Genomic DNA, 27,464 nt, shown 5'->3' on the forward strand with positions numbered 1-27,464 from the left:
TCGGGGTTACTTAATGTACTGTCACTGAACTTGCAAACTCTAGGCCAAAGAAATTATCCATAGAGTTGTGGAACCTTTTTTTGCTTAATGGGATATGTGCATTTTGTTCGTTGTGAAGTGGTTACATTTATAGAATTTGGAATTTGCTTTGAGACAAATTTATTGATTCAATAATTATTGATGCTCTTCTCCAGTCTATAAGAAGTGATAAGTGTACAAATGTTTTAGTATTTTTATTTTCTTTTGTGGATTTTTGCTTATTAATTGGTGATATTTCTTGTTTATGTGCTTAGTGGGCATAAGCAAAAAACGAGTGATTTCATCTTTAATGTAATATTTGGGGTTTGCACTATTTTGGTTTAGGTTATTCTTTGAGAAATATGGTTTTGAATTGAGTTGCCACCTTTGGATGTAACAAATTTAGTACTTATGACCCTGTTGCTTGCTGGTAGTAGTGTTACTTGCCTAATTGTATTTAAGGATGAGTTATGAAATAACCACTGCTATGATTATGAAAATTATTGTTGCTTGCTTGTGTTGGATGCATCATTATTGTTATGAATGTTGGGCAATCCTTTGTTATGCTATTTGTTTTAGGTTAACTTGTATTATTTGATTTTCTGGTGATATGCATTTTTTTATGGATTGGCCATGTTTTTTCTGTTCTTTTGGCAAAATTTTGACACACTTTTAGCTGCAGTCTTCTCTCAATGGATCGGCTTCTAATATTCCAGACGGTACTGGGCGATCATTTGCCACATCTTTCTCTGCACAGTCTGGTGCGGCTTCCCCTGTTTTCCATCACACTGGTGGGTGATTTTTGCTGCAGCTGCACTCATTTGTGTTCTTTAATTTTTATATAATGGTATCTTTTCCTTTTGCAGGAACTATTCAGGGGCTTCATAACATTCATGGGAGCTTTAATGTTCCCAATATGCCGGGCACACTTACTTCAAGAAACTCAACAATGAATAACGTTCCATCTGGTGGGGTTCAACAACCTAGTGGAAGCCTTTCTAGTGGAAGATTTGCATCAAATAATCTTCCTGTTGCTCTATCCCAGGTACTTGTGATATGGCCATGCATGGAATTTTCTCTGTTTGTTCTCTTTCTATACATGTGTTATGTCTGCATGCGTTGTAGTTCTGTATAATGTCCTTACTTTTCAATTGATTTGCAGTTATCTCATGGAAGCTCTCATGGACATTCAGGAGTCACAAACAGAGGGGGTATGAGTGTTGTTGGGAACCCTGGATTTAGTAGTAACACAAATGGAGTTGGCGGTTCTATTCCTGGGATTCTCCCAACCTCTGCGGCAATTGGTAACCGGAATGCTGTTCCAGGATTGGGAGTATCCCCAATTTTGGGAAATACAGGTCCTCGGATTACAAGTTCAATGGGAAACATGGTTGGTGGGGGTAACATCGGAAGGAGCATAAGCTCTGGTGGAGGATTATCTGTCCCTGGTCTTGCATCTCGTTTAAATCTATCTGCAAATAGTGGATCTGGAAATCTGAGTGTGCAAGGACAAAATAGGTTGATGAGTGGTGTGCTTCCACAAGGTATCTTACCCTGAAATGGCAGTATATTTTTTTTTTGGGACTAGGGAAGTTGTCACTGATCCTCCTGATTATGTATTAGCTTTAAAGTTGACCTATTCTCTTATAATTATGTATTGTCTATTACTACACACACACAGATATTATTCACATTCTGTTATGGACTTATTGCCACATTCTTGCAATGCACAAAGCCGAAATTCTCCCTCAGGCGGAGACACTTCTAACGACCAAAAAGCAACCCAAATTGAACCTTTTGGCCAAGAGCCACTGCCCTCTGTTTGCTAGAATAGAAAACCAACTCAAACCAAGAGACACTGCAACTATGAGGAGTTACCAGCATCTTTGCTTAAAATATCTTTATCCTTTTGCTCTTAAGACAGTGGCTTACAAGACTCAAGAAACGCAAAATTTGACTGGTAGCAAGCAATAAAAAACAAAATAACTGCATTAAGCAAGTCACACAAAGAACTGCATCAGGAGAAAAGTGCACTTTAATGTAGTTGATATGCTGCATAAATTAATGAATGGAAACAAGCTAATTGACAAATCTAAGATACAAAATCCTTATCCATTTTGTAAAACTTGCTAGACACCCCAACAATGCTGAAATGAGAACGCGCACAACTTCCCAATCCATACTGTTGACTTATACACCTATCTGAAGGATGATAAGCTACGGCCACAACCTCCTTTCATTTGTCCAGTGAAATCAACAAGCCACATTATCATATCCTCCCGTCATTAAAACAAAAAATGCAAGGTATTGAAGCAAATCTAAAGTCTCACTCTATGAAACAAAATAAAGAAAAACACATCTATTAGATGTAGAAAGTATCGGTTGAAGAGGACAAACCAAAGAGGTAATTGTGAGAGGAGCTAAACCATGGAGAATACAATCTCCAACAAATCACCTGCCCTCAGACTTAACAAGCTGCGAAAACACCCTACTCATTGAAACTCCTGAGAGATCATCGCAATTGACACATCAGAATGTGCAGCAGAAACACTAGCATCAACCTGGCTGAAATTGTTAATCTGAGGGGAGAGCTCGCCGATCAATTAGTACTGTTTTCTTCAGGATACACCTTGAACAACTGCCTCCTGAGTTGAAGAGCATATTCTGATTCCACAAGACATCTCCCATTGAGGATGGTCTGTCAATACCAAAGTCAGCCAAGCATTTCTCAGCAGTTTTCTCCAAACTTCCTAAGAGAATCTGGTCTAATTTTTCCTGCAAGAGTAGAATCTATGATTTGCTCCAGCTGCCCCTTCTTCTGCCATTTCATAGCCATTCAGCTAAATTCACCATTTCCCTTGGAAGGTTGGATCATAACAGGTCTTGCACATAGGACTTCAACAAAAACCACCCCAAATGAATAAACATCAGACTTTTCCGTCAGTGTTGCCTTCTGAAATATTCTGGATCAAGGTAACCAAAACTTCCTTTCACTGCAGTACTCACATGGTTTGATCAATTTCAGGTCCTGTCTTTGAAAGACCAAAATCAGCAACTTTTGCCATGAGTTCTCATCAAGCAAGATATTCGCAGACTTTACTCACGATGAATAACTGCTTTCGCGTAGCCTGTGTGAAGGTAATGAGTCCTCTAGCAGATCCAATGCACACCTCAAGTCTCTGCTTCCAACTCAAGCTGGGAAGACCTAAGCCATAGAGATGACCCTGAGGGTCCCATTCTCCATTATTCGTAAATCAAGATCATCTCATTCTTTCATCGCAGTACCCAATCAGTGAAACCAGATGGCGGTGCCGGAACTGAGAAAGCATCTCAATCTCGTTTGGAACTTGCAAGTCCCTGTGGGACGGGGATTTCCTCTCTTAACCGCCCACTTTTGTACCATCATTTAGAACTCCCTTGTATACCTTTCCAAAACCACCAATCCAATAACCCACACTTTCATCGAAGTTGTTAGTGGCTTCTTGAACTGCCACAAAAGGAAAGCGATACCCAGTTAGAATTAACACTAGCAGTTGTTCCATTAGAGTATTTACTTCCCATGGTGTGAGAATTTCCTCCATTGATATATAAAGGAATCCATGTCTTTGAGTGTCCCTGCTGTCCCATTCTGCTTCTTTTCCGGCACCACATAAAGAGAACTCCAGCCAACACCACCAAAATAACACCCCACAATCACTCCCACTATCACGCCAACATTCTTCTGAGCTTGAACTGGTGATGTCAGGGCCAGCCCACTGAGGTGCTGACTGAATTATTCATCTTCATTATCTCCAGACCATTTAGAATGGCATTGGGGTAGTGTTTGCAGGTTAGAAGGACCAATACTTACACGAAGCTTATGCTAACAGTCTTTAGTGTAACATAATATATAATATGCAGCGGCTAAAACATTAACTAAATAAGTACTCAGATCAAGATCCTTAACAGCCATCCAGGAATCATAAAAACATTGAAGTACAGCTCGTTAAGACTGCACTTCAACATCACAAAGTGAAACGCAACAAGGTACTGAAATCCTGGGTCCACATTGAACTCCCAGGTCACATTGAAATTGCTGTCAGGATCACTATCCGAGTTCATACAGGTGGCAGTACCATAGACAGAGTCTGGAGCAATTTGACGAGTAGCCCCGCCTGAAACATACTTGACAGCAGAAATCTTAGATAAACTTTGCAACATTTGCTTGAAGAAGGAAACTTTGATCAGGAACCCAGTCCGCCCAAGGGTATCATTCAGAGGGGTAACTGTCGGTCCACCATGTTTACTCTATAAACTGTCTCCAACGCCTGCCACATCAGGCCTTGGAATTTCTCTGGGGCTAATGAGGATAGCATCATCAGTAAGAGCTGGTCAGGAACTGAAACAACTTCAATGGCATTTATGAATGCGAATGAATTGTTTGATGGATGAAAGTGGATAACAAGGTTATCAGTGGTTACATTACCGAAAACTCTTTAACTACTTTAGAGTTTGTGTGAAATTGCTAAGGGGCCTACTTTTGGCTGGAAACTGAAAAAGTAGCTTGCTCATAATGAAATTCCCGAATCAAATGGATTGAAGTAAAGCGAATCCAGTGCCTACCAGTTTTGGCTAAAGAAAGGTGTACTTCGAGGATCCAGTAAAATTCTAGCGTTTGATACAGCGACGAATCATTGGAGGAGGTCACAGGTTTTGAAGTTTGAGGTAATATCTTGTGGAGAGAAGAAAGCAATTTATCAGCAATTATCAGCCATGAACACACGACCATCCACTGTAGTATTGGTGAGTGATCCACGTCTAGGGTATTGTCTTTGGGAGTAGATTGACAACAACCAAAACATGCTAAAACAAGACTGACACAACCCAGATTAACAAATGAAACCTCTACAACCATCATAAGAAGTCTTGAAATTGATTAAGCAATAAAAGCTTGGTCGTCTTAGAGCTTACAATGAAACGAATCTAGGTTGCAATACAGAAATAAAAATACAAAAACTTATTGCTGTAATTTAAAACACAACTGGAATCAAGAACCCATGAGAGATACGAATAAAGAAGAGAAAAGAGTGTCACCTTGAAGATCATTCAAGCTCCAACAGAGAGAAAGAGGGCTTAGATTTGTGAATTCACAAGTAAACAGCAAACTCTGAGGACCCTTTGGAGTATTGAGAACGTTAACTACATAACAGGAAAATAGAAAACAAAATAGTGGAAACAATCTAGCCAAGTGCAAGGGTTGAGGCTTGGTGACGAATCCAGATATTGACAGATTCCAAGAATTAAAAAAAAAAAAAAAAAAAAAAAAAAAAAACAAGGAAATGAATGGAAAACAGAGTCAAAAGCAAGTGGAACAAGATTGAAAATAGGAAACCAGCTAAGTTTTTATTATAAAAGAGTTGAATCTTGTCTTGAAAACCAAATTTGATAATAGTCTTGAAGTGAAATTAAAACGAAGATCAAAAAACACAGTAAATAAATCAAAATTTATGAAAGGTTGTTTTTTTTCTTTTTTTGTCTGTTTTAATGGTGGTAGTAACAGACGCATATATTAACTCCACTACAGAGCTTAGTTGGGTTAATTTATTAATGGATTGGATGTTGTCTGAATTCATAGAAAGAAGATATGGTTGGGTAATTATATTATTATGGAATGGACGTCCATCATCAATCAATGCGCTCAATATTATTTGATATTTTTTTTTTAACTTTAAAGTCACGATTATTATACATTTAATAATTTTAAATTTAACAAATTATAATTATGAAATTTAAGATTATCTATTATATAGATTAAAAATAATAATAATAATACTGTTGAATTCATTATTTGATTAAAGGTTTTTATCGAAAAAAGTGATATTTAAGTTACGTTAAAAGTGCGTCTATATGTGTGTAAAAAACGTTGTAAATATAGATTCTCATTCTATTCTCACATCTTCACCAACCTTTTTTCTTTTGGATGTTTCATGTTTTTACCTTAATTGGAAGATAAAAACTATAATTTAATTCACATGTTAACTCTTTTCTTTTAGAATTTTAGCTATTGTTTTGGGTCAGTGTCCGACTCCATTTGAATGTGAATTTAGTAGTGGTATTGGATTTGACCTAATGTTTAATGGGGCATAATACCAGGCACAATTGAGGACCTTTGTAGTAAGGAATTTATCACCACGTATCATCTAATTTCTTCAACATTCAATATGTTTGATTTTCTCACTTCAAAGTTTTCTATCTTATTGGATTTGATATAGATTATCAACTGTGTTGGTTTGGAGGAATTTGTCAACTGAATTGTTTTATTATAATCTAAAAGAAGAGAAATGGGTTTAAATTAAATGAATGATTGGACTCTTTAGATATTAAATATAAGAAAGAAGACAAACCAGAGTCATATCAGCTACATCTTTCACGGTTTCACACGCTGAAAGAAGAAAAAATATATTATATGTTTGAAAATTTAATTGAACACCAATTCGATAATAGCTGCAAAATGCAAGACTAAAGACATGATGGTTGGCCCATGAACTTCGAACTTTCGGGCAAGCGTCTCTGTCAAGACTGTCACTTCAATTGGGCTTTAAATTATATGCAAAATTTTCGCTTTCAATGGCGAAAAGAAGAAAGTAAAAGATACAAAAAACAAAACAAAAGGCAAACGCGTTGAGTGGGAGTTGGCAGTCGGTGTCTGATTCAGCAAAAGTTTATGCGTATGTTGAAATGAAATAAACCCATTTCTGAGGTTGGCAATTGGAAGCTTGACTTAATTATTTTCATAAATTCATCAACAAAACTAATCTCTCAATACAATATTATAGCCGTGTTTAAAGGAGACGAATTTACAACAAAGCTGAACAAGTCGTGTGTGGGACATTGCAATTCGTCAAGGTGTAAACAACTTTTTCTCACTAGGTTGCCTTAATGACTTTTCCCACCCAAAAAGTTTAAAATGCTAATTTACTATCCCTAACTTATATTCTGATCCAATGTCGTTTGATTTAACATCTGTTACGACTAATTCCACCACTATTTTTCTTTCGATCATTACTATTAAAATCCCTCAACGTTTGCTTCTATCGACCTCGTCGAATAGAGCGATTGTGCAACACGTAGCTGCACTACCAAATCAGATTTCGTCAATCTTGACCACTAAATCCAAATACATACCAAAAGAACGTCATGAAATCCCCTCTCAAAGCTCACTAGTCTAGACGAGTTGATTCTTGTTGTCAGTAATTGGAAGTGTCTTCTGGATAGTAAATAAAATATAAAATTTGGGTAGTAAATGGGTATTTTGAAACTTTTTGGATGGAAAGTATTAAGGCAAACTTGCGTGGGAAAAGGTGGTTTAGTATTCATCAAATATAAACCTCTCTATGTACCCAAGCAACACTTTTTTCACACTTTCTTTATCGAATAATTCATAAATATTAATTATAATGGTAAATTTGAATTTGTAACGTGAATAATATTATAATATATAAAGATAAATAGTTTTATTAATTAAATAAAAATGGAAAGTATGATAATACAAAGATAAGTTATTTTCCCCATAGATACTAAATTTAATTAAAAACTAAAAAAATTAACTAATTAATTTAAATATATAATTAGTACATATAAAAATATAAAATGAAATAATTAAATTAAAAAATCAATAAATAAAAATAATAAATAATAAATATAATAAATTATAAAAAAAGAATAAATCTAAATTTATACTAAAATAAATAAATATAAAAATTAATATACATTATAATTATAATATAAATAATAGTTACTATAAAAAATTAATATAATGTAAAAATAATAATAAAGAAAAAAAATAAATAATTATAAATAAATTATAATTAATAATATTTATTATTTGATAAAATATATATTAAATAATTTAATATTATAATTAATAAATTAATACTATAAAAAAAAATATAAATATAACTAAAAATAAATAAATAATAATAAAATTAAACTAAATAAATATATAAAAATATATAAATAATATCTATAAATTAATAATTATAAAATTAATTAAAAAAAAACATCTTATATAATAAAATATTAATAAATTAAATAAAATAAATAATAAAATTAAAAAAATTTATTCTGTTGCTTAATAATATAGAAAATATTTATTAAAAAAAATAAATTCCCAACATACCATACTTAATAAATTAAATAAATTAAAAATAAATAATAATTATACTAAAAATTATAAATATAATAAATTATTTGCGTTTGGTTTTTGATGTTTTGTGGTCTTGTTTTGCTTAATAAAAATAATATCTATAAATAAATAATTATATAAAAAAAAATAAATATATATAATAAAAATAAAAAATAAAAATATAGATAAAACTAAAATAAAATGAAAAATAATAAATAATAAATTATAAAAATTAAATTAATAAATAAATAAATAATATAATAAAAATAAATAAATAATTAAAAAAATTAATAAAAATAAAATAATAAAAATAATAAAAAAATTATATATTATATAAATAAATTAAATAAAAAATTAAGATATAAAAATAAAATAAATAAAAAAGAAAATTAAAAATAATAATAATAATAAAAATACTATATAGTTATTTATAAAAAATCTTATAATAATAAATAAAAATAAATTAAAAAATAATTAATAATAATAATAAAATTTTTAATAATCTATAAAATAATTAATAAAAAAAATAAATAAATAAATTATTAATTATCTATCTGTTTTTTGTTTTATGTATATTTGTTTGATTTTTCTTCTGGGTTCAAGTTTTTGGAGATTTGTCAACCTGGAAAGTTAAATGTAATTATAAAATAAATAGTTTCATGAATTATCAAAATGGAAATTAGGATTAGCACGAAGAAATAAGGTGGATGTTGGCCCCAAGAGACTGTTTTAGCGTGTGTATAAAAACGTTTATCAGGAGTTTTATGGTCACTGAGTTAAAGCCGGTCATCACAGCTGTCAGGGCCTACTTAAGAAAGTGTTTATTCCATTAACATATGGACAGGACAACATTAGAATCCCCGGTTACTTATTTTTTAACATAAATTTAAAGCTTTATACGTAAGAACAAAACAAGCAGAAATGATATGGATTGATGCACAAATAATTGTGGATTTTTTTTAAAGAGTGGTTGGTTTTTAAAATGATGTCATATGTAAGACAGAAATAAAATAATGACAAAACAAATTGAAGTGAGGCAGAAAATGGAAAACTGGGAAATTAAAAAGGAGTGTGACTGCCATTGAAGGGATCGCCACCATGGCCACATTGAATTTTTATTAGAACTAAAAGGAGTAGACAGATTCAAAACTTGTAATCTTGGGAATAAGCTGTTTAACAGTTGGCAAAAAAACGAGGTGAGGTAGCTGTCAAATGTACAGGAGGAAATTAAACAATAAACCCTCTCTCTCTCGCTTTCTTCTCTCTAAATTTTCTCTCACAATCCTGAAATTATTGCTCATAATTAGTCAATTGTTAGAGCTAATCAATTAAGAGCTGGCACGTTATGATGTGAGAGGAAATTATTGGTATAAGTATTATTTAATGTGAAGTAGTAAAGAAGCCCAGCCCAAATTTTTGAATGTCAATGCAAGAAATTCATTTATCAACATTAACATTTCTCATTATAATATAAAAAAAATTATTTTTCTAGTCCCCAACTTTAAGTTTAAGGGGATATAGTTGCAATAAAAAAAAATTATTCATCTTTTTGTTTTGTTTTTTTTTTTTTTACTTCAAAAATTTATATCTATAATTATAAAAAGTTAAAATAAATTTGAAGAGTCTAATTAAATTAACAATAAATTATGTGACAAAGTCAATCCAATATCATTATCATATGTATTAATGTTGTTGGCGGAATTGAAAACCTTAAAGTTTTGCACATCAAGTGATCAATTTTAAATCTATCTTGTATAGAAGAAAAATCTTATTTTATTAATTAAAAAAAAAAAAGTACCCAATATCATAAATCTCATTTAGGAAATTTGTGATACCCAAACATGAAAACAATTAAGTAAGTAATTAATTATAAAAATAGTATTGACAAAAGATAAATCTAATTCATTTCCTTTAAACCAAAACTAGTATCACAATTTTTGGGATATTTGATTTAAATTGATTTTTTCTTACTTATTATTTAATTTTATGATTAAATATACTTAAATTTAATAACGGAAAATAAAGTTTTGAATAAAAAATATTGAAGATAAGAAGATCTTCTTTCTATTACAATTTATTCCGCTTTTAATTTAAAGATGGGGCTAAAGACCAAAAATAGTGGGGGCTACAAATTAGTTCCCTCAGTTTTCTTCTTCTTCTCATTATTATCCAAAACTAATATCCAAAAAATTATATATTTTATGCTCTTTGAAAAACTAGTTTGGGAAATAAATGAAATTGTTTATAATTTTGACAATAGTTGTAGTGAGGGTAGGATTATCTTTTCTGGTGACAATGAGTGTTCGGATCAGTTACGCATAAGCTCAACTATTTTTTGGGGTCTTGAAGTAAATGATTGGATAAATTTTTCAGTGACACCCCTAAGTAGTGTTTAAAGGGACTCAACTTAAAAACTCACGTTCAACCACTTTGCTCTTTACTATCAAATCACGGTGATTTAATTTTATATTATCTTATTAAACCCCATATTAAATTTACCTAACAAAAAATTTCAAGTGTACATAAATATCTAGTCAAATCTTACCTATTTCTAAAAGCAGGGGCGGATCAGTCTAGTTTTGGGTGGATCATGGCCCAACCTCAATTTTTTGTTTTAAACACTAATATGTATAATTTTAGATTTTGATCACTCTAAAAAAAAATATAAGGTATAAAAATATTATTTTGTAATTAGTTTTATTTTGACATATTTAACAGAAATTTTTGGATCCGTTACTGTTTTAAAAGGACCTTTTTATGTTATTTTCACTTGAAATCTTTTATACTTTCTCAATGGTCTATTCTATATGTACCACCAATATCAAGCTTTTATTTGAATATAAATTTTATGTCATTGTAAGTTATTATATAAGTGTTTAAGTTTCAATCCAATATGTATGTATTAGAGCAGTCTATGCTGTTAGTCAGTTAGTTAGTTTACTGTAATGTTAGTATAGTTACGAGTTCGTTAAGTGTTAGTTGCATCCAGCGGTGTAACTATAGTTAATAAATTCAGTAACTATGATTAGTAAAGGTTGGTTAATAGGAAAAAGTTGCGGTTAAGCTTGTATATAGTTTGGTAACGAAAAAACAGAGCAATACGAGTAAATTTTCGTTCTTCATGAAGCTCTCCTCTTCATTTTATTTCATATGCAGAGATTTAGAATTAGAAAGTTACAAAGGGAATTTTGCTAAAATTATTCTCCTGGAATAAAATTTCAATTTCAGTAGCAATACTGCAAAACCTCAGGAAGCCTGGTCATCTAGGGACATTGAGATCCTAATCCAAACCAAAACAACCTAAAACTAAGAAATGCATAAGAGACTCAAGGCATTATGAAGCATTGACTGCAGTAGATAATAAGCACAAGCTTCAGTGCATTTGTAATGGTTTTAAAAAATAACCAAAGCAACTCTAATGATCTATGTTAGGGGGACATGAAGTCTACAGTAAAACAACTTACAAACCGAAGAAAATCGGCTCAGTTTATTATCAAGCAGATAATATGGTAAGTGCAAAAAGTACTATAAAATCAGAGCATATCATCAAAGAATCCAATGGTATTCTTCATTTTAATTTCGTTTCTCAATATATATTCTGGTGTCTTGAAAAAGTTTTCTACGACGATAACCACAGTTTCACTTCAGTATCAACCAAATGCAAAGGTTAATCAGAAAAAACTAAAATGAAAGAATAATGAAAAAATGTCCAGCTTCATCCAATCAGAAGTGTTCAACTGAAATTTTCAAGGAGACAGTCACGGTCTTGTCCATGTGCCGTCACCATCGTGCGTGTGTGGTGGATGTTGTGATGGAGGGTGATGGCCCAGGTGAAGAGGGCGGTGGGTAGGATGGATTGTGGTATCACGATACTGCTTGAATCACCATTAGACCTGTGATGCTTGGTTTTTGACACCAACTAATCGACAGTGGTAACATTGATTGGTCAAGAGCACACACGTGATTATGGATAAAATGTTAGAGCAAATGCAATAATGAGAGCTTTTTAAAGTGGTTGGATGCTAAGGTAACAAGTCCTACGTCCACTAATATTTGTATTAGTATTGTGGGTCAGGTCGAGACAGCGGATTGACTTACAAATGATTAGGGAAAGAAATATAAATACAAGGTACAAGAGAGAGAGAGAGAGAAAGAAAGTAGTTCAGAGTGTAAAATAGCCGAATCCCCTTAATGAAGGGGTCTTCCTCTTTTATAATGAGATGAGTGACAAGTAATCATCATAAACCATAGGTTGGTGTGAATGTCAGGACAAAATCGACTTCACGTCACATTGCCCACCTTCAAGCTGATTCCGCGATATTTAAAGCAGGGAAAATAACACGTGAGAGTCCATAGGTCTGACAGGACTGACGTGTGCTTTACCATTCTGACAAGAGAGGTCACACTCCATCACATGATTTCCACATCAGCCCTGATTTCCGGATGTAACAAGACCATTCTTAACCAACAGTAAGTCCTACAATAAGATTTTCTATCAGAAAACCTGCACAGAAAAAGTTTAATCATACAATGTCTTATATAACTACTACTTCCAAAAACGTACAGGTCAAGACGACACTTCCTTACTGTGCTTAAGATAGGGATGTGGGTTTCAACTGAGGAAGTAAAATGAGTAAAAGCACCATCTGCATATGGCACCTTACAGTACACCCTTGCCAAAAAGATATAGCATTACTAAACTGCACATTTAGTAATGAAGCACCATCTGCATATGGCACCTTACAGTACACCTTGCATTCCTGGAGCATTACTAAATTGCAGAAGAGTGTTATCTGCCATTGCAACTCTGGTGATAGAAAGGTCTTTGGAACTGTGTAGTGCACTGGAGAAGTACTTCTCTAGAAAATCTAGCAGAATTAAGTAAAAATGAGAGTTTAGATTGTGATGAAGGAACCTTAAGAAAGGATTCTACTTCTTGATTGAGATTTCCTGGTTTTCATTGAGAGAGAGAAAGAAAGTTCTTAATTCTGAAATGTGAAACCAGAGCACAATGTGAGAATATTGTAGTGTGTATAGTGTATTGTATTAATTTATGATAGACTATTTTAACAAGAAAGTATTCTGATACAATGGCTGTCAGTATAAAGCAACTAGAAGACAAGCTTCCATATTTTGTGAGATGCTTATTAGTACATATCATGTATGAATTAGTTGTCACCTCAATACTACGAGGAATATCAAATCTGTTACTTTTTATCAGTCACAATTTTATATTTGTATGTTAAATTAATGTTTGATGTACGTTGACTGCTTTGTTCATCAAAGTCAACTCTCTTGATTTAGCAAGGCAGCATATACCTACAGTTTTTTCTTATAACCTTACTGTGATAACTCGCGATGATCAGTTTACATGGATAGTCTACCAAATGACAATTGACCGATCGCAAATCTTATTTAAAATTGTATAAAAAGTATAAGTATCGTTTCATGCGGACAAAAATATAGTATGTAAATATAGAACAAAAAAAAAAGTTCAAAAAAAAATCGGAAAGATCTATTCTAGGACACCTCAGGCCCAAAAACTTGATAATTTCCTGGAATTGATTCATGTAAACCAATGAAAAAGGAAGGAAAAAATTGGAAAAAAAAAAAATAGTAACTTTAATCTCTCAGACATCCACAATTCCTCAATCCATAGAAATAACGTTTGCTAGACCAAATATTATCCCAATATTAGCTGTTAGAGTTACATGCAAAACATTATTTAACAAGTATTTAATATTGAATATCACAAGTTAAATAATAATAAAATTCTCCAATATGACATAGAGATGTCAAATAGACCGAGTAGAAATACATAAATAAAGTTATATGTGAATATATTAATACCAAAAAAAAATTGATAAATAACACCATTTCATGTCTTCATCATCACGTATAGTATATGAATCAAGATCATTTACCCCACGCCAAGCCATGTTACAAAGTCAATGTTACTCCCATATATAAATGGCAAAAGTCTTTAAACTCTCTGTGCTTCTGCATCTGTTAGTGCAATTAGGCCACAATGGCTAATTCCCTTGTCCTACTTTTCTTAGCTCTTTTGCTTTATCAGCATCAGCTGATGGTGGGTATGATTTTACCAGTTATTTATGTTATTTTCTTTCATTATATGTCCATTTTTAACGTAATAATTAATTCATTATACTTGTTTGCAGTGAGCATGATTGGGGCATTGATAGTTACATTGATGAAAATTTCAAGTATGGATGGGAGATAATGATCTTATCCAAAATGGTGAGTCTAAAGTTGTGCAATCGGTAGTAAGGTATCGATCATATAATGAGCACACTTAGAGTGTCACGACCAGGAAAAAGAACTGTTACACTACGAAGCCGCCAAAGGAGAACAAGTTCTTGTTCGTGCAAGCTTCTATTATGGAAATATGACAAAAAATCAGCTCCCCCACGTTTTGATCTGCACTTTGATGGAAACTTGGGCCACAGTTGAGACTTCAAGCGAAGATGTTATTTCTTATGAAGCAATTTACGTTGTAAAGGGCAAGTGAAATAAGTGTTGTTTGCTCAGAAACTCCAAACCAATTCCGTATATCAGCACTTGAGATGCGACGCTGGACTCAAACATGTAAACCATGTGATGCGCAGATGCTTTGTTTTTGATAAGTAGGATTGCTTATGGTGCAAACACCACTATTCAGGTTAGGCCCACACACTGCTAACATTAGAAACTTCTAATATTTCACGTTAAATTACTTAACAATCTAAATTATGCTACACTTTTCAGGTCCCCGATGATGTTTATGATCGAATATGGGTTCCAGCAGCGTGGAAATGGATTAACTAAGGTCACAGCGATGCATTACTCATTGATGTTAATATACCAGATGATCCTCCACAACGCCTGCAAAATGCAATTACACTTCAAGCACATCTGAGTATTATAGTTCTACGCACTAATTATTGCCAACTGAGGAAGTTCCCGTCTATATCAATATGTACTTTTCGAAGTGGACTGAGCTTGATTCAACCCAGAACGATCTTTTTGCTTTACATAGACACAAACCTGAGTCAAAGACCATTGTCCCTCCTTATGGAACTGTCTCCGAATTTTACATTAGTAACATGGACTGCGTTCAAACAATTCATTCTCCTTGGTCGCGACCGATGATTCAACGCTGCCTCCTCTATAAATGCCATCGAAGTTTTTCTATCAGGATCCACTAACAGATGGGATAACAGCAATGATGGTTGGTCTCAAAAATTCTTTTGATTTTTCACTATCATTGTCCTCACATTATGGGATTATTACAAAAATAATAATTAATTTGCTCTGATTTATAGTGGAAGGATTAGCCTCACTCAAAGTCAATTCAGTGTACTCAGGAATGGGGCGGAGACCCCTGTCTTCCGGCTTCTTTACATGGGACTGGATCAATTGTAGCACTGGTGCCAGACCTCGCGTCATAACAGCACTGTAAATTTCTGCATTGTCCTTGTTCAGAAAGCTTGAATTTCTAATCATCATTAAGTTAATTATTATAAGAATTTTCCAATTTTCAGTATTCAGTGGATTTGATCTCTCAGGGCCACTTCCTGATTTTAGTTCCATGGGGCTCTTCAGATAATGTAAGTTAAAGAGGATGATCTTAATATAATTACTGACCCTATTCAAGTCATATAATAGTTCTAAAATGTGTACTCTCTATATATGTATGCAGAGAATTGCACAATAACAGCATCACTGAAGAAATACCTGATTTCCTTGGCAAATTTTCAAATCTGAAACAATTGTGAGATGTTGCCTGCAATTAATTTTCTATTTAATTACATTGTTGATAATTATTTCTTCCATGAGAACATCAACAAACATATTTGTATTTTCAATCCAGGAATTGGTGATGATTCGTGGACTGCGCATCTATCAAGACTAACAAGTTAAAATTAGAGTAAGTTAACCAAGATCTACATAGTTTAATCTATGAATTTGGTGGGAATTAGCTAGACTGAGTTAACATACCAAAATTTAACACAATGATTCATGGATCATGTTCACACGTGGTCAGGCAACCCAGTTCGTGTGTTCTGGCAAGTCATGTCAAAACAACTGATGGAAACCTTATCGGTCACAAGAGGAAGCAGGAAGAAAAAAAAAAGAAAAAGAACTACCTGTAATACTTGGCTCCTCTATTCCAAGTTTCCTTGTTTTGTGCTATTTGGAGCTGTTGCTGCATGGCACCATAGAAGAAAAACAGCAGCTATAGCTTCTCAGTGCAGGTAACGTAGTCCTAAATGGTCATTATAAGCTTCCATTTGCATATCTAATGTGAGGTTTGTACATATGATCCTGTGGTTTCAACCAAGCTTTTTAGTAATTCAAGCATCAGCATTGAAATATGTACGGGTTAAATGTTAATTATTATTCTATAAATGTTCTGTGTATTTAATTAGGACAAGCTGGTCAGCCAATAAGCCTAACGGCAGCCCACAGGGAGGGACAATGAGTACACAAATGGTGGGCAAAATGGGTCAAGCTAGTGATCAATGAGTTCAAAGTCAGCATTGAAGAGCAAATAACTCGAGGTCACCAATCAGTTGATGAGATAGGACAAAAATGGCGCAACAGCAGGATGTGAGGAAACCGTTGATTTCTCATTTCTTTCTCAACTTGCTTTTCATGCAAATGGAAGCTATAGTTGATGTTTAAAAAGTTTTTACATTTTGTTTAAATATATATGTTTCCCAGGATGCATGTATGAGTCTACCTCCTGTGTTGGCGGTAATTCATATATATATAATGGTGTACTAGACTGCATGTGTAGTATGATTCACTTTCCACGAAGTCAACATTGAATTGGAGAGTTAATTATATTTCCTGGCAAGGGGAAGAAAATACCATTTATTTGCTGGCAACCTTTAAGTAATATTCTGCGGCTCCATTTGAAGTTATCCAGGATCAAACTATTTCTGACTTATGATGCATGAATTAAGGTCAAGAAGTCAGTTATTTTCTAGAATAAGCGCATTGATGCTATTCATTAGTTGTAAATTAATGGTATAATCGAGCTATCATAAAAAACCAACCTAGGCATGGAGAACAATTTTGGACAGAAAAATAAATTACAAATGAGGTGGGTGTGGTCTAAATATATTATATGTTAAATATGCTGACAATACGATAGTCAGGCAGTCTGCTTGCAGAAACGAGGCTGAAAAGGAAGAAGCTGGCTCAAACTTGATGTCAAATTACAAAGGAAGAACCGTGACAGATATTCTCAGAGACAAGTTTTTCAGAGAATGTTTGCTAAGAGTTGTTCGTTTAATGTCTGTCTTGTTTTTCATAACTTAATCAAAGCTTATATGGGATTATGATCCTCATTTTATACATAACGGCATGCAAACTCTGCAAAACATTAAATTCTAACCTAACTCAGAGATTAGTTTACCAATTTATCATAGAGTATACATTCTACTTAAACACAAAATTTGTCAAATTAACATCCCTAAAGGTTGTTAAAACACTTCGGGTGTGACCAACTTGACACCTTTTTGATCGGGCTCAACTCAATCGACCTCTTTCAGGGCGCATAATGCTTTGATCGCATGATCATTTGGTCACATTGATCATCTGTAGTGTTTCTAGGTCGATTCTCCTCGGGTCACTTCTTCTAGATCACATGCCTTTGAGTCACATGGCTCTCAGGATCGTTTCCTGATACCACATTGCTATTCCGCATCAATCTTAGCTTTGCACATTTGACATCAAGCTAAGTTGGCGTAGCCTTCAGATGATCTTAGTTTTCCAGCAAGGACATCACTTGCTTTAACACATAGAGTAAAGATGGTTGTAAAAATGTATTTTCATATCTTACCTATAAACTAAGAAGTAGCAAATAGCCTAAATTGAAATTTAATAGAATGTGGAATACGTATTATTACTTTCATAGTAAGTATTAGAGACTTATTGTAAGTGAAGCACCTAACAGCCTAAGAATTCGTATATTTGTATGTTATGGCCAGTGCCAGTGTGCCAAAGTTGTTCATAGTATAAGTTGTCAGAGTAGAGTTGCGACAGGCTTGTCTTGCCCTTAACGTCACTAATTATTGATTAAGCAGATATAACAAGCCTTCAAAAATTCCATTCAATTGTGGTGCTTTCATTATGTATTGGCAAGTGATTGATGGCTCATCCAACTTTAAAGTCTACCATTCTCTCTAAATGGACACCAGACATGCTGAGCAATATGTGTTTTATTCGGAGATAGTGTAAACGTACGACAAGTTAATCGGAACTTAATTATAAAAAAAAAATCATGGCGCGTTTGGTTTAATATTGTTTATCCCTTTCTGGATCCTATTTTCAAATAGCGTTTGGTACAATATTCTCAAAATATTACCAGTTTTTCTAATTACATTTTAACCCCATAAGGTTATTAATGTACTAAATAACCCCCCTTGAAAAAAACGTTTATAAAATTAACAAAAACACCCCCATCAACCCAACGTGTCAGGATCTCGGAACCATCGTCGGTGATAGCAATAATTGTAAAACGGCAAAATTCTGACCAGAATGGCCGTTCAAAGTTCATGCTTGTGGCCTTTTCCGGCCAGATCACACCACGGAGTGGCCGAGGAAAGGCAATCTGGCCGTCAGAGACGGCCACAAGAAATGGCCGGTTACCCGAAAAACAGACGGCCCACATTTGGCCGCGTTTTGGCCTTTTTCCGTTGCGCGCGGACGGCAAAAACAAACGTAGACTAGATCGCCTTTTTCCGGCCAGACCACCATGGACTGCCGGGGAAAGGGAAAGGCACAAACGACGTGTTAGGCACAGATCCGAAACAGTCTTGTGACGCGTACGAAATTTTTGCCGATTCCGACGGTGGTGGCCGGAATTGAACAGAGATGTGGGGGGTGTTTTTGTCATTTTACATGTTAGGGTCTTTAGTTTGAAATTAGTGAAAATCTAAGGGCTTTTTTATAATTTTTAAAATTTACCTCGTAATACTCCATATCCAATTAACCCCAAACTATCCTCAAACTCCTCATCCAAAATACTCACAGGCACACCACCCTGTCTTTGTAAAAACAACCAAAAACAAAAAAAACAAAAAAGGAATTATTAGAAAAGCCAAAGAAAAGCTAAGATCAATTGACTCTTTCATTCAGGAAATCTTATAAATCGCCCTAAACCTGATATGAAGTTGTGCTCATATTAATTATCTCCATGCACTTGCATGTATCGGATCAGTATACCCTAAGGAAAAGAGACCCACCAAAATTTTTAAAACACCACTGAAAACCTCTACCTAGCATTTGGCACTAGCGGACGATATTGAAAAGATTAAAATCCCAAAGTAAAGGCCCAGACATGAGTTGGGTTATATATGTAGTCTAGTCACTCCTTTCTATTTAAAGGCGGAACAGCCCATTTGTCACATCATCGTAGGAATTCATCCCATAATGCTAGATATCAGTGTCGTGCTACTACTTTTAGACTCAATTCATTATCCATAGGGTATTACGTATTGGTGGTGAGCTTTCTTTTACTGTTCTACTCTTTATATATTTTTCTTGGGTTCAATCATGCCTATTTGTTATTTGTAATTCAAGAAAGAAAACAAAGTGATTACTACATATAGTTTATATATAAGCATGTACTCTTTTTTTTTCAATAATACGCCAGTACATTTGTGTGATTTCACACATTGAGCATGACTGGGGGAATTGATACATAATGATGAAAATTTCATATCTGGTGTTGGAGACGATAATTTATATTAAAATGGAGAGTCTATGGTGGTGGCGTCTAACATTGTGTTACAATCAGGAGGACACTAGAGGTTACTTCTCGTCGGAAGAATTGCGTTCCATGTGTTGAGAAGGGCGGCACAAATTCTTGTCCGACCAAGCTTGTACCATGGAAACTATGAGAAGAATCCTATACTCTATTTTGATCTTACATTTGTGGGAACTATCCGGGGAATATTGTTACCACTATTGATACACTTGTTTCCATGAAGTATTCAAAACACAACAGTGTCTGCGTTGCCAAATTAATGCCTACCATAGGTTCCCTTCATGATCAGCAATTGAAGTGAGGAGCTGTCCATGAACATGTAAAAGAAGTAGGTAAGAATTATGGTTTGATTTTGAGGAGAAGAGTCTCATTTGGTCCTAAAGAATTGTAAGGTATCTTTATCAACAAGTCTTTATTATTATTAGCTATTATTATTTTTTTTAATTTTCATGTTAAGTTCTTGATTTTCTATTATAAAAACTTCTCCAACCATCATGTAGGTACCCAGTTGATGATATGACAAAATTTGGATCCAGCGAAAATACGGCTGGCATCCCACACGAGGCCACAAGCTGAGGCAACCATTACTGTAAATTAGAAGATAATCCTCTAGCCAGCTGTGAATATAGAAAGCATTTATTGCCGTAATACACTTTATTATAAGTTTAAGACTAATCTTCATCAGTTGAAGTAGTACATGTCTTTTCAGAAGTTTGTCAGCTTGATTCGACCCAGGAAAGAGCCTTCCAGATACAGAACTAAGTTTGCCAGGTCGTGGGTTCATACACAATATGGAAAAGTGACAGAATTATTATTGAGAAAATAACGGCTTCGGCAAACACTTCATTTTTTAATTTGATAGGGTTTACTCGACATTACCCTTCCATCAATGCTCTGGAAGTTTTCACATTAGCGATGAATTAACCGATGGAACCTTAGAGATGATGGTAATTAATATTTAAGTTATATGTAAAACATAATTAAGGTTGTAGTTACTTCTACATGCAACTAGTGGTATTCTGGTGGCCTCTATTAAGTGGAGGATTGGCTTCACTGCAAAGAGAAATGTGAAATACTGCAAGACTGGAAAGGCGATCATGTTTCCTTCACCCTGTAAATGGAGTGGGTCATGAAGCAACTGGGTGCCACCCCTCGTGTGACAGCATGTAAGTTATGTTCAAAATTTAACCCAAAATTAAATCAAAGAATTTTTGGTTAATAAAATCAAGGTGTGTTACTCTTGATTAATCTTTTCAGGTACATCAGGGACTTCGAAAATGGTTGGGTTCCCTTCCAGATTTCAGCTCCATGGACGCTCGTGAGATATGTAGCTTAAGTATTGGATTGCATATTAACTTGAAACGTTCAATTTATAATAGTTTTCTTGAGAGATCTACACAATAATAGCTTAAATGGTGAAATCACTGCTGATTTTCCGGCAATTTCTAATCTAAGACACGGTAGCCTGTAGGTTCCTTCTCAAGATACTTTCACTTTCCAACTTTTGTTGTATTTGAATTACTAACGATATTAAAACTCTATTCCTTTCCCGAATTTAGAGATAATGATTTCAGTGGCCAGTGCCTACTTCATTATAGCCAAGAACGCCAAGTATAAACTAGTGTAAGTCAACTATCCAATGTGGTGTTGAAACTTTTTCACTCAAAATTCAATTGCATTCTTGATTCATTTGTACCCTCTTTTTATTTTTCATTTACCAAGAGAGGGCATCCAGATTTGTGCGTTATGGTAAGTATATATGTTTCAAAACGGATGTTACGATTTTTCCTCCCCCAAAGTATGGCCAAGGACACATTTCCCCACCTAAAAAAATTTTAAAATACAACTTTAACTTACTATCTAAAGTTTATATTCATTAGGGCATCTCACAAGCGCTATTTTGGGTGGAGGATGACCAAATAGTGGGAATTGTTCACCTCCAACCAGCGCCATTTTCTGTCACCAATTGGCAGGCACTGTATTGTTTAAACGTAAAATTTTTTTTTTTTTTTCGTTATAATTTAATTTTAATTTGTGAAATTGTCATAGATGTAAAATGTTCGATATTTCAAAATTTTTACTCGACATAGACAAATCACAGGATACAGAGGCTACATACTCTTCGAATGCATAATTGATCATTTGTGGAAAGAATTATAATTCGGAAAAATTTAATTACGTCAACTATAGATTTGTACTGTTGTGTTGTTGGTTGTCTTCTTTTTTTTTTTTTTTTAATTCATTTTTATATTAGATGTAAATTTTTCTATATTAAATTAATTTATTTGATTAATAAATGTTATTGGTTATTAAATTAGTATAATTTTCCAAAGTAATATTATTTATAAAAATCATTCCACATTTTAATTAATAGATAACAAAAATAATGGTGAAAAAAATTAGATTAATTATTGAGTATTACAATAACAGAAAGATATTCCAAGACCTATTCTTTGTGTGTGTAATATTTGGTGCAATGGTTGGAGATGCAATAGTGTTTCACACCAAAAATCACACTAATTTGATGTTGAAACTGCGATGAATGGTGCAATAGGTTGAGAGTGGTCTAATACCAAAAATACTCCTTCCTTTAGCGGTTTGCGATTTTGTTCGGTTGTCGGTTAACAAACGAATAGCAACTCGGGTTCAAGGTAGTGAGACTTTTGAAGAGGGGAGGCTAGTGGAGTCGTTACTGGTGGCAATGAATTTGGTGTGTAGATTGGTCGAAATTGATTGGGAGTGGGCGGTCTGCTGCGTTCCACAATCGCTCTGACTTGTGTTGATTGTGCGAGGTAGCAAGACAATGTTTTGGGTTTTGGTGAGTAAATCTGGGAAGAGAATGTGTGGGGTGTAGGGTCACAACACGCTCTGGTGAGCGCAAACCAAAATCAACTCAATCGTAGCGTAGGTGATAGGTCTGAGCGTACGTCGCAACATTACAGAGTCAGGGTAAGAAAGTGTTTTGTAGAGTGGAGGGGGTGGTCGAATGATGATGACCAATTGAATATTCTCCGTCGAATCAACCAAACTTACTGAGAACCAGAAAACCCTAACTTTAGAGTGACCTGTAAACGACGGAGAATTAGATGCCCGAATGGAGAGGGTTTTGTGAGAAAAGATCAGTGATTCAAAATAGTGGTGATAGAGAAAATTTTTGCCCATTGGAGGAATCAGACTTAACAACAAGATCGAACTTTGAAACTTTGGGTATAACAAGTGTGTATTTGAAATTTTTGAGTGGAGAAAATGGTCACGAGGACCATACTTTGGTGTTGGAGAAAAGTCGTTAACTACCTTTCCTATGAGATAAAACTCTACTATCCTTACTACGCCTCTCTTACTCCTACACCTCCCTCCTGTACTTACCTTTGTTAAAAGACATATGATATATTTTACTATGTTATGGTACATATATGTTTTTATTTAAAAGTGAGTAAGGCTACATTATCTTGTTTTTTTTTTTGTTTCGTTAATAGGGCAAACAAACATTGGCAATGGGCCCACTAACAATCCAAGGAGGATTGAACCTGCAGATGTGGAGAATGTAGGCCAACAATAATACTCACATTTCTGGACAACATCCAAAATCATAACGGCAATGGATTGAGAATCCAAAAGTATCATCACCACGGCTCACGAACAGTCATGAAATGCACCCACACCTAATCCTCTCTCTTTCTATGCTTATTGTTGTAATGTAGATTCTTAAACAATGTGGTAGTATGAACGAATGTTACTTGCATATATCTTGTTTTTTATGAAGTCATCTTCGAATTTTGTTATATAATGTAGGCTACGTTTGATCCTTAATTTAAAAATATTTTTTTTTAAAAGAATTTAAAATTAAAATATTTACGTTATATTCTTAAATTTTTAATTTTTAAAATATGTTGATATAATATTTGAAAACATGTCTTATATATAGTTGACAAACAATCCATATCAGTCTAAAATTTGCGATATATCGCAAATCATACAATGAAAAAAATTACACATGAACTTCAAATTGTATGTTTATTACGTTTTAATAATTAAAGTGTGGAAATTTTTTTTTTTTTTTTTTTTTGTTGAGCATTATTCTCCAATCTAAAATATATAAGTTATGGGTTTTATTAACTGTCACTACTATGGTTGAAAAATCAACTTGATCTACTAAGCATGACAATTAGAGTAATAGTATATTTTTATACGTTGAACCTCATAATAGATTTCACTAATCTAAGGCAAACAAAAACCAAGTTTATAAAATCAAAATACACCCTTAGTAAATAATTACCCCACTACATGCGCTTATGAAACTTCTCAAAGCGCAAAACTCAAAACTAATTGATTTAATATATAAAATATAGTAGATATACCTGGAGAAGTTTGAGAGATTGAAAATAAGTCAAGAGACGAGAACAATGATGGCTACATAACTATGTCTGGGTGGGGCGATAATTTAAGAAAGACTTGTGGATTGTATTCATCAGAGTTTCGAGTTTCGAGTCCTTTTTCAAATGCTAATAAAAACATATGTCATTGGGCTCTTACTTGGTAATATTTCAGGTCTTAAGATGCTAATTAAGGTAGTTAACTGACTCGGATATTCCTGGTCCATTAAAAAAATTACGACTCCTAAATATAGAATTAGAAGTTTTAATGTGTGATACATGTCTATTTGAGAATTAAAGAGTGTTATACATAATTTTTTTGAAATTTAATAAGGTTAAAGCATGCCAGATGGGCACGGCTGTTATGAAAATTATAGTTTCTAATCGTCAGCTACTTGTCCGTCGTTTACAATCTATACTTCGGTCCTAAACTTTTGATTAAACTTATATTATGTATCAGTTTTTTAATTAATATTAAGGTTTTTTTTGACATCCCCTGAGATTTAAACGAATAACAAAACTCTGCAAGATGTAGCGAAATAATAATAAATTTCTTTATATCATAGGGAAACGATTAGTATGCATTGAATTGTATAATATGGTGAGGTAAAAATATTTACATATTCTTCCTCTGTCGTATATTTAACCAAAAGCTCAATCGTAAGGGGATTTTGTTATTACTACAATGACACGGATTAGCGATAAACCCATTATTATGACACCAATGTTTTTAGTATCTCCACTTTATCAAATAACATTAGTAATTTTTTACACTTTATAAATAACTCTATGGGTAAAGGTGTCATTTCCAGTTTACATGTTACCTTAATCATTTATTCGTTATAATTTTTCAATAAATATATACCTTAGGAGTCACACCATATAAAAGAAAATAAGTACAATGAGAAGACTACATATGACCTGTGTTTTCTTTTTTCGAGTTAGTAATTCATCGCTGTGTCTATAACTTTAAACTTTTATAATAAGCCCACGACTAACATACCTAACGTTTGTATGAATAACGTAAATGATACTCAAAAGGTTTAAAATAAAGGCTTACCTTGCATGTGTTGTTATGATGTTTTGTTTGGTAACTAGAAAAAAACGAAATAGCCTTTGAAAGTTTGAGAGTTTAGTGCTTTAATAAATGGAAAAATTTTTAGAAAAAACCCTTAAGTGTAAAAATTTAATTAACTACCACAATATATAAAATTTTGGTAAAATAATAAAACACTCTACCATACGCAGTGTCAGATTTCGACCGCCGAAACTTGCGGTTACACACAACAGGCCCACGCAGTATCTGTGGTGTAAGTCCTCACTAGTATTTTTCGGTTCTCCGGATATGCCCGACACTTATGATCACTTAAATTTAACACTTTTTGTTTTCATCATTTATAATTGGCAGTACTTAGGAAAATACATTTTTGAGGTTTTATATCAAGATTATAAAATAAACACGATGCTTTTATTGTTTTTCCTTGAAATCTAGAAAGACGACCTTGGGTCCCAAAAAGTCTGTATCATATGGTCAGAAAAGCCGCATCCGACACGCAAAGACACATTGCACACCTAACATTACCCACTCATCTATCGTACTTATCATCGCCATAAAAAACATTATTTGCTTCGTGACTCGCTGGTCTTATTTTCTCCCTTTTTTTCGATAGGGCACGGAAAAAACAAAACAATAACAAAATCGTTACAAAACTCGCTATTGAATCGTAGCCTAACACAATAGATTCGATCTGCCTCGCAGGTACTCTCACTCTCTCTTTCTTCCAATCGCTGAGTCCTACTTGATTTTCGACTCGCCCGGAGTCGATCTGAGTTCACTTAAATTTTTTTATTTTTTACGATCTCCCCGTTCTGTCACGTTTTCTTTTTCAAACATGCATCAACTATTGTTCGTCATTAATCGGATAAGTAAATTAGTGTTTTATTTTGTTATTTTTTATTTTTATTTTTGGAGTGAGACTGATTTGTTATATTAGGTTTGCTTTTAAGCATTGAAAGCTTTATTTGGTTGCTGAGAAGCTCGCGCAAATTGTGGCAGATTAATTGATTATTTATATTTGGATTAGCAATTATTGATGAAAGCTTACTGAAGTACGGGAAGTAGAGATTGTTTTACTTTTGTTTTATTTTTGTGAGTTGATGAAATGAGATGTTAAGTTTTAGATTTAGTTTCTTTTGGTTTTTCATATTCCAGTAAAGCAGTACGAGATTATTTTCTGTTTTTAAAATTTTTATTTTGCTTTTGGCTTACTTGGATATACATTTGCGATGGAGACTTAATTATTAAGTAGTTCTATCATTACGTTTGCTGTTATAGCTTGCAGCTCTTTTGAAATGGATTTAGTGTGGACTTTTTTCGATAATTTTTATGTTATTTATATTGTGTACATTTGTGGTCCTTTCTTCTATATTGAGCCGTTAGGGTTTTTCACCACTATTCTATATGAAATTTGTCACTGTTTTTTCTTGAACGAAACGTATGTGTAGGAATAAATCATTGAAGCAATAGGACTCCTTAAAGAGTGTTGTTGTAAGACCTCTCTATCTATTCGTCAAACGTTATATTAATTTGCAAAGAATGATAGAAAACCAGACATAAGCCTTTAATACTGTCAAGATTGTTATTCCAAAATGGTGGTATACAAAGTTGATATTAGGTAAATGAGTTAATGACCTCGAACGGTGGATTCATTCTTGATGTTTGGCTCTGTGCGTGTGCTTGTGACATTGGGCTCCGGTCATAGTCCGCATTCCTGTCTCAGTTTGGTGTACACTTTTAGTTTCTTCACAATAGTGTGGTCCTTTTCAGGCAATAAGTTGAATATTCACTGACGAAAAGCTTTCAAATCAGCCATCTATCTTTGAAATCAAGAACAGAAGGGCTTTTCCAGCGGGACTGAATGATGTTTTGCATGAGATTTTGATTCAATGTGCAATGAACAAACTGGCCCGAAATGTTTGTGTCATTTTGTATAAAGTGTATTAGTCTAAATTAATGCATGCATGGACCAGCAGAAAAAGTGGTTATATATAATTATTTCACCCTAAATCATTTCATATTATTTCTTCCATTAACATTTAACACCGCCTGAGCATATAAATTCTGATTTAC

At 33.6% G+C, this 27,464-nt stretch overlaps 1 protein-coding gene, 1 non-coding gene and 1 pseudogene across 2 annotated transcripts in view; 1 reads left to right on the forward strand and 2 right to left on the reverse strand.

Annotated features, from left to right (window-relative positions):
- The first annotated feature begins 6 nt into the window (after nt 1–6).
- Nucleotides 7–27,464, forward strand: part of LOC116109088 (probable NOT transcription complex subunit VIP2) — an 84,155-nt gene continuing 56,697 nt past the window's right edge. Inside the window, exons 1-4 of the mRNA XM_031395336.1 lie at nt 7–15; nt 701–809; nt 885–1,063; nt 1,181–1,562. Of these exons, the coding sequence (XP_031251196.1) occupies nt 935–1,063; nt 1,181–1,562 (511 nt within the window). The 5' untranslated portion in view covers nt 7–15; nt 701–809; nt 885–934. The remainder of the gene's footprint in view (nt 16–700; nt 810–884; nt 1,064–1,180; nt 1,563–27,464) is intronic.
- Nucleotides 729–809, reverse strand: LOC116109111. The gene has a single exon (XR_004124730.1). It is a non-coding gene; the product is annotated as a small nucleolar RNA snoR35 (small nucleolar RNA).
- Nucleotides 2,470–15,772, reverse strand: LOC116109102 (annotated as a pseudogene).

Source organism: Pistacia vera, unplaced genomic scaffold, assembly GCF_008641045.1.
Source record: "Pistacia vera cultivar Batoury unplaced genomic scaffold, PisVer_v2 Contig571, whole genome shotgun sequence".
NCBI classification, from domain to species: Eukaryota; Viridiplantae; Streptophyta; class Magnoliopsida; order Sapindales; family Anacardiaceae; genus Pistacia; species Pistacia vera.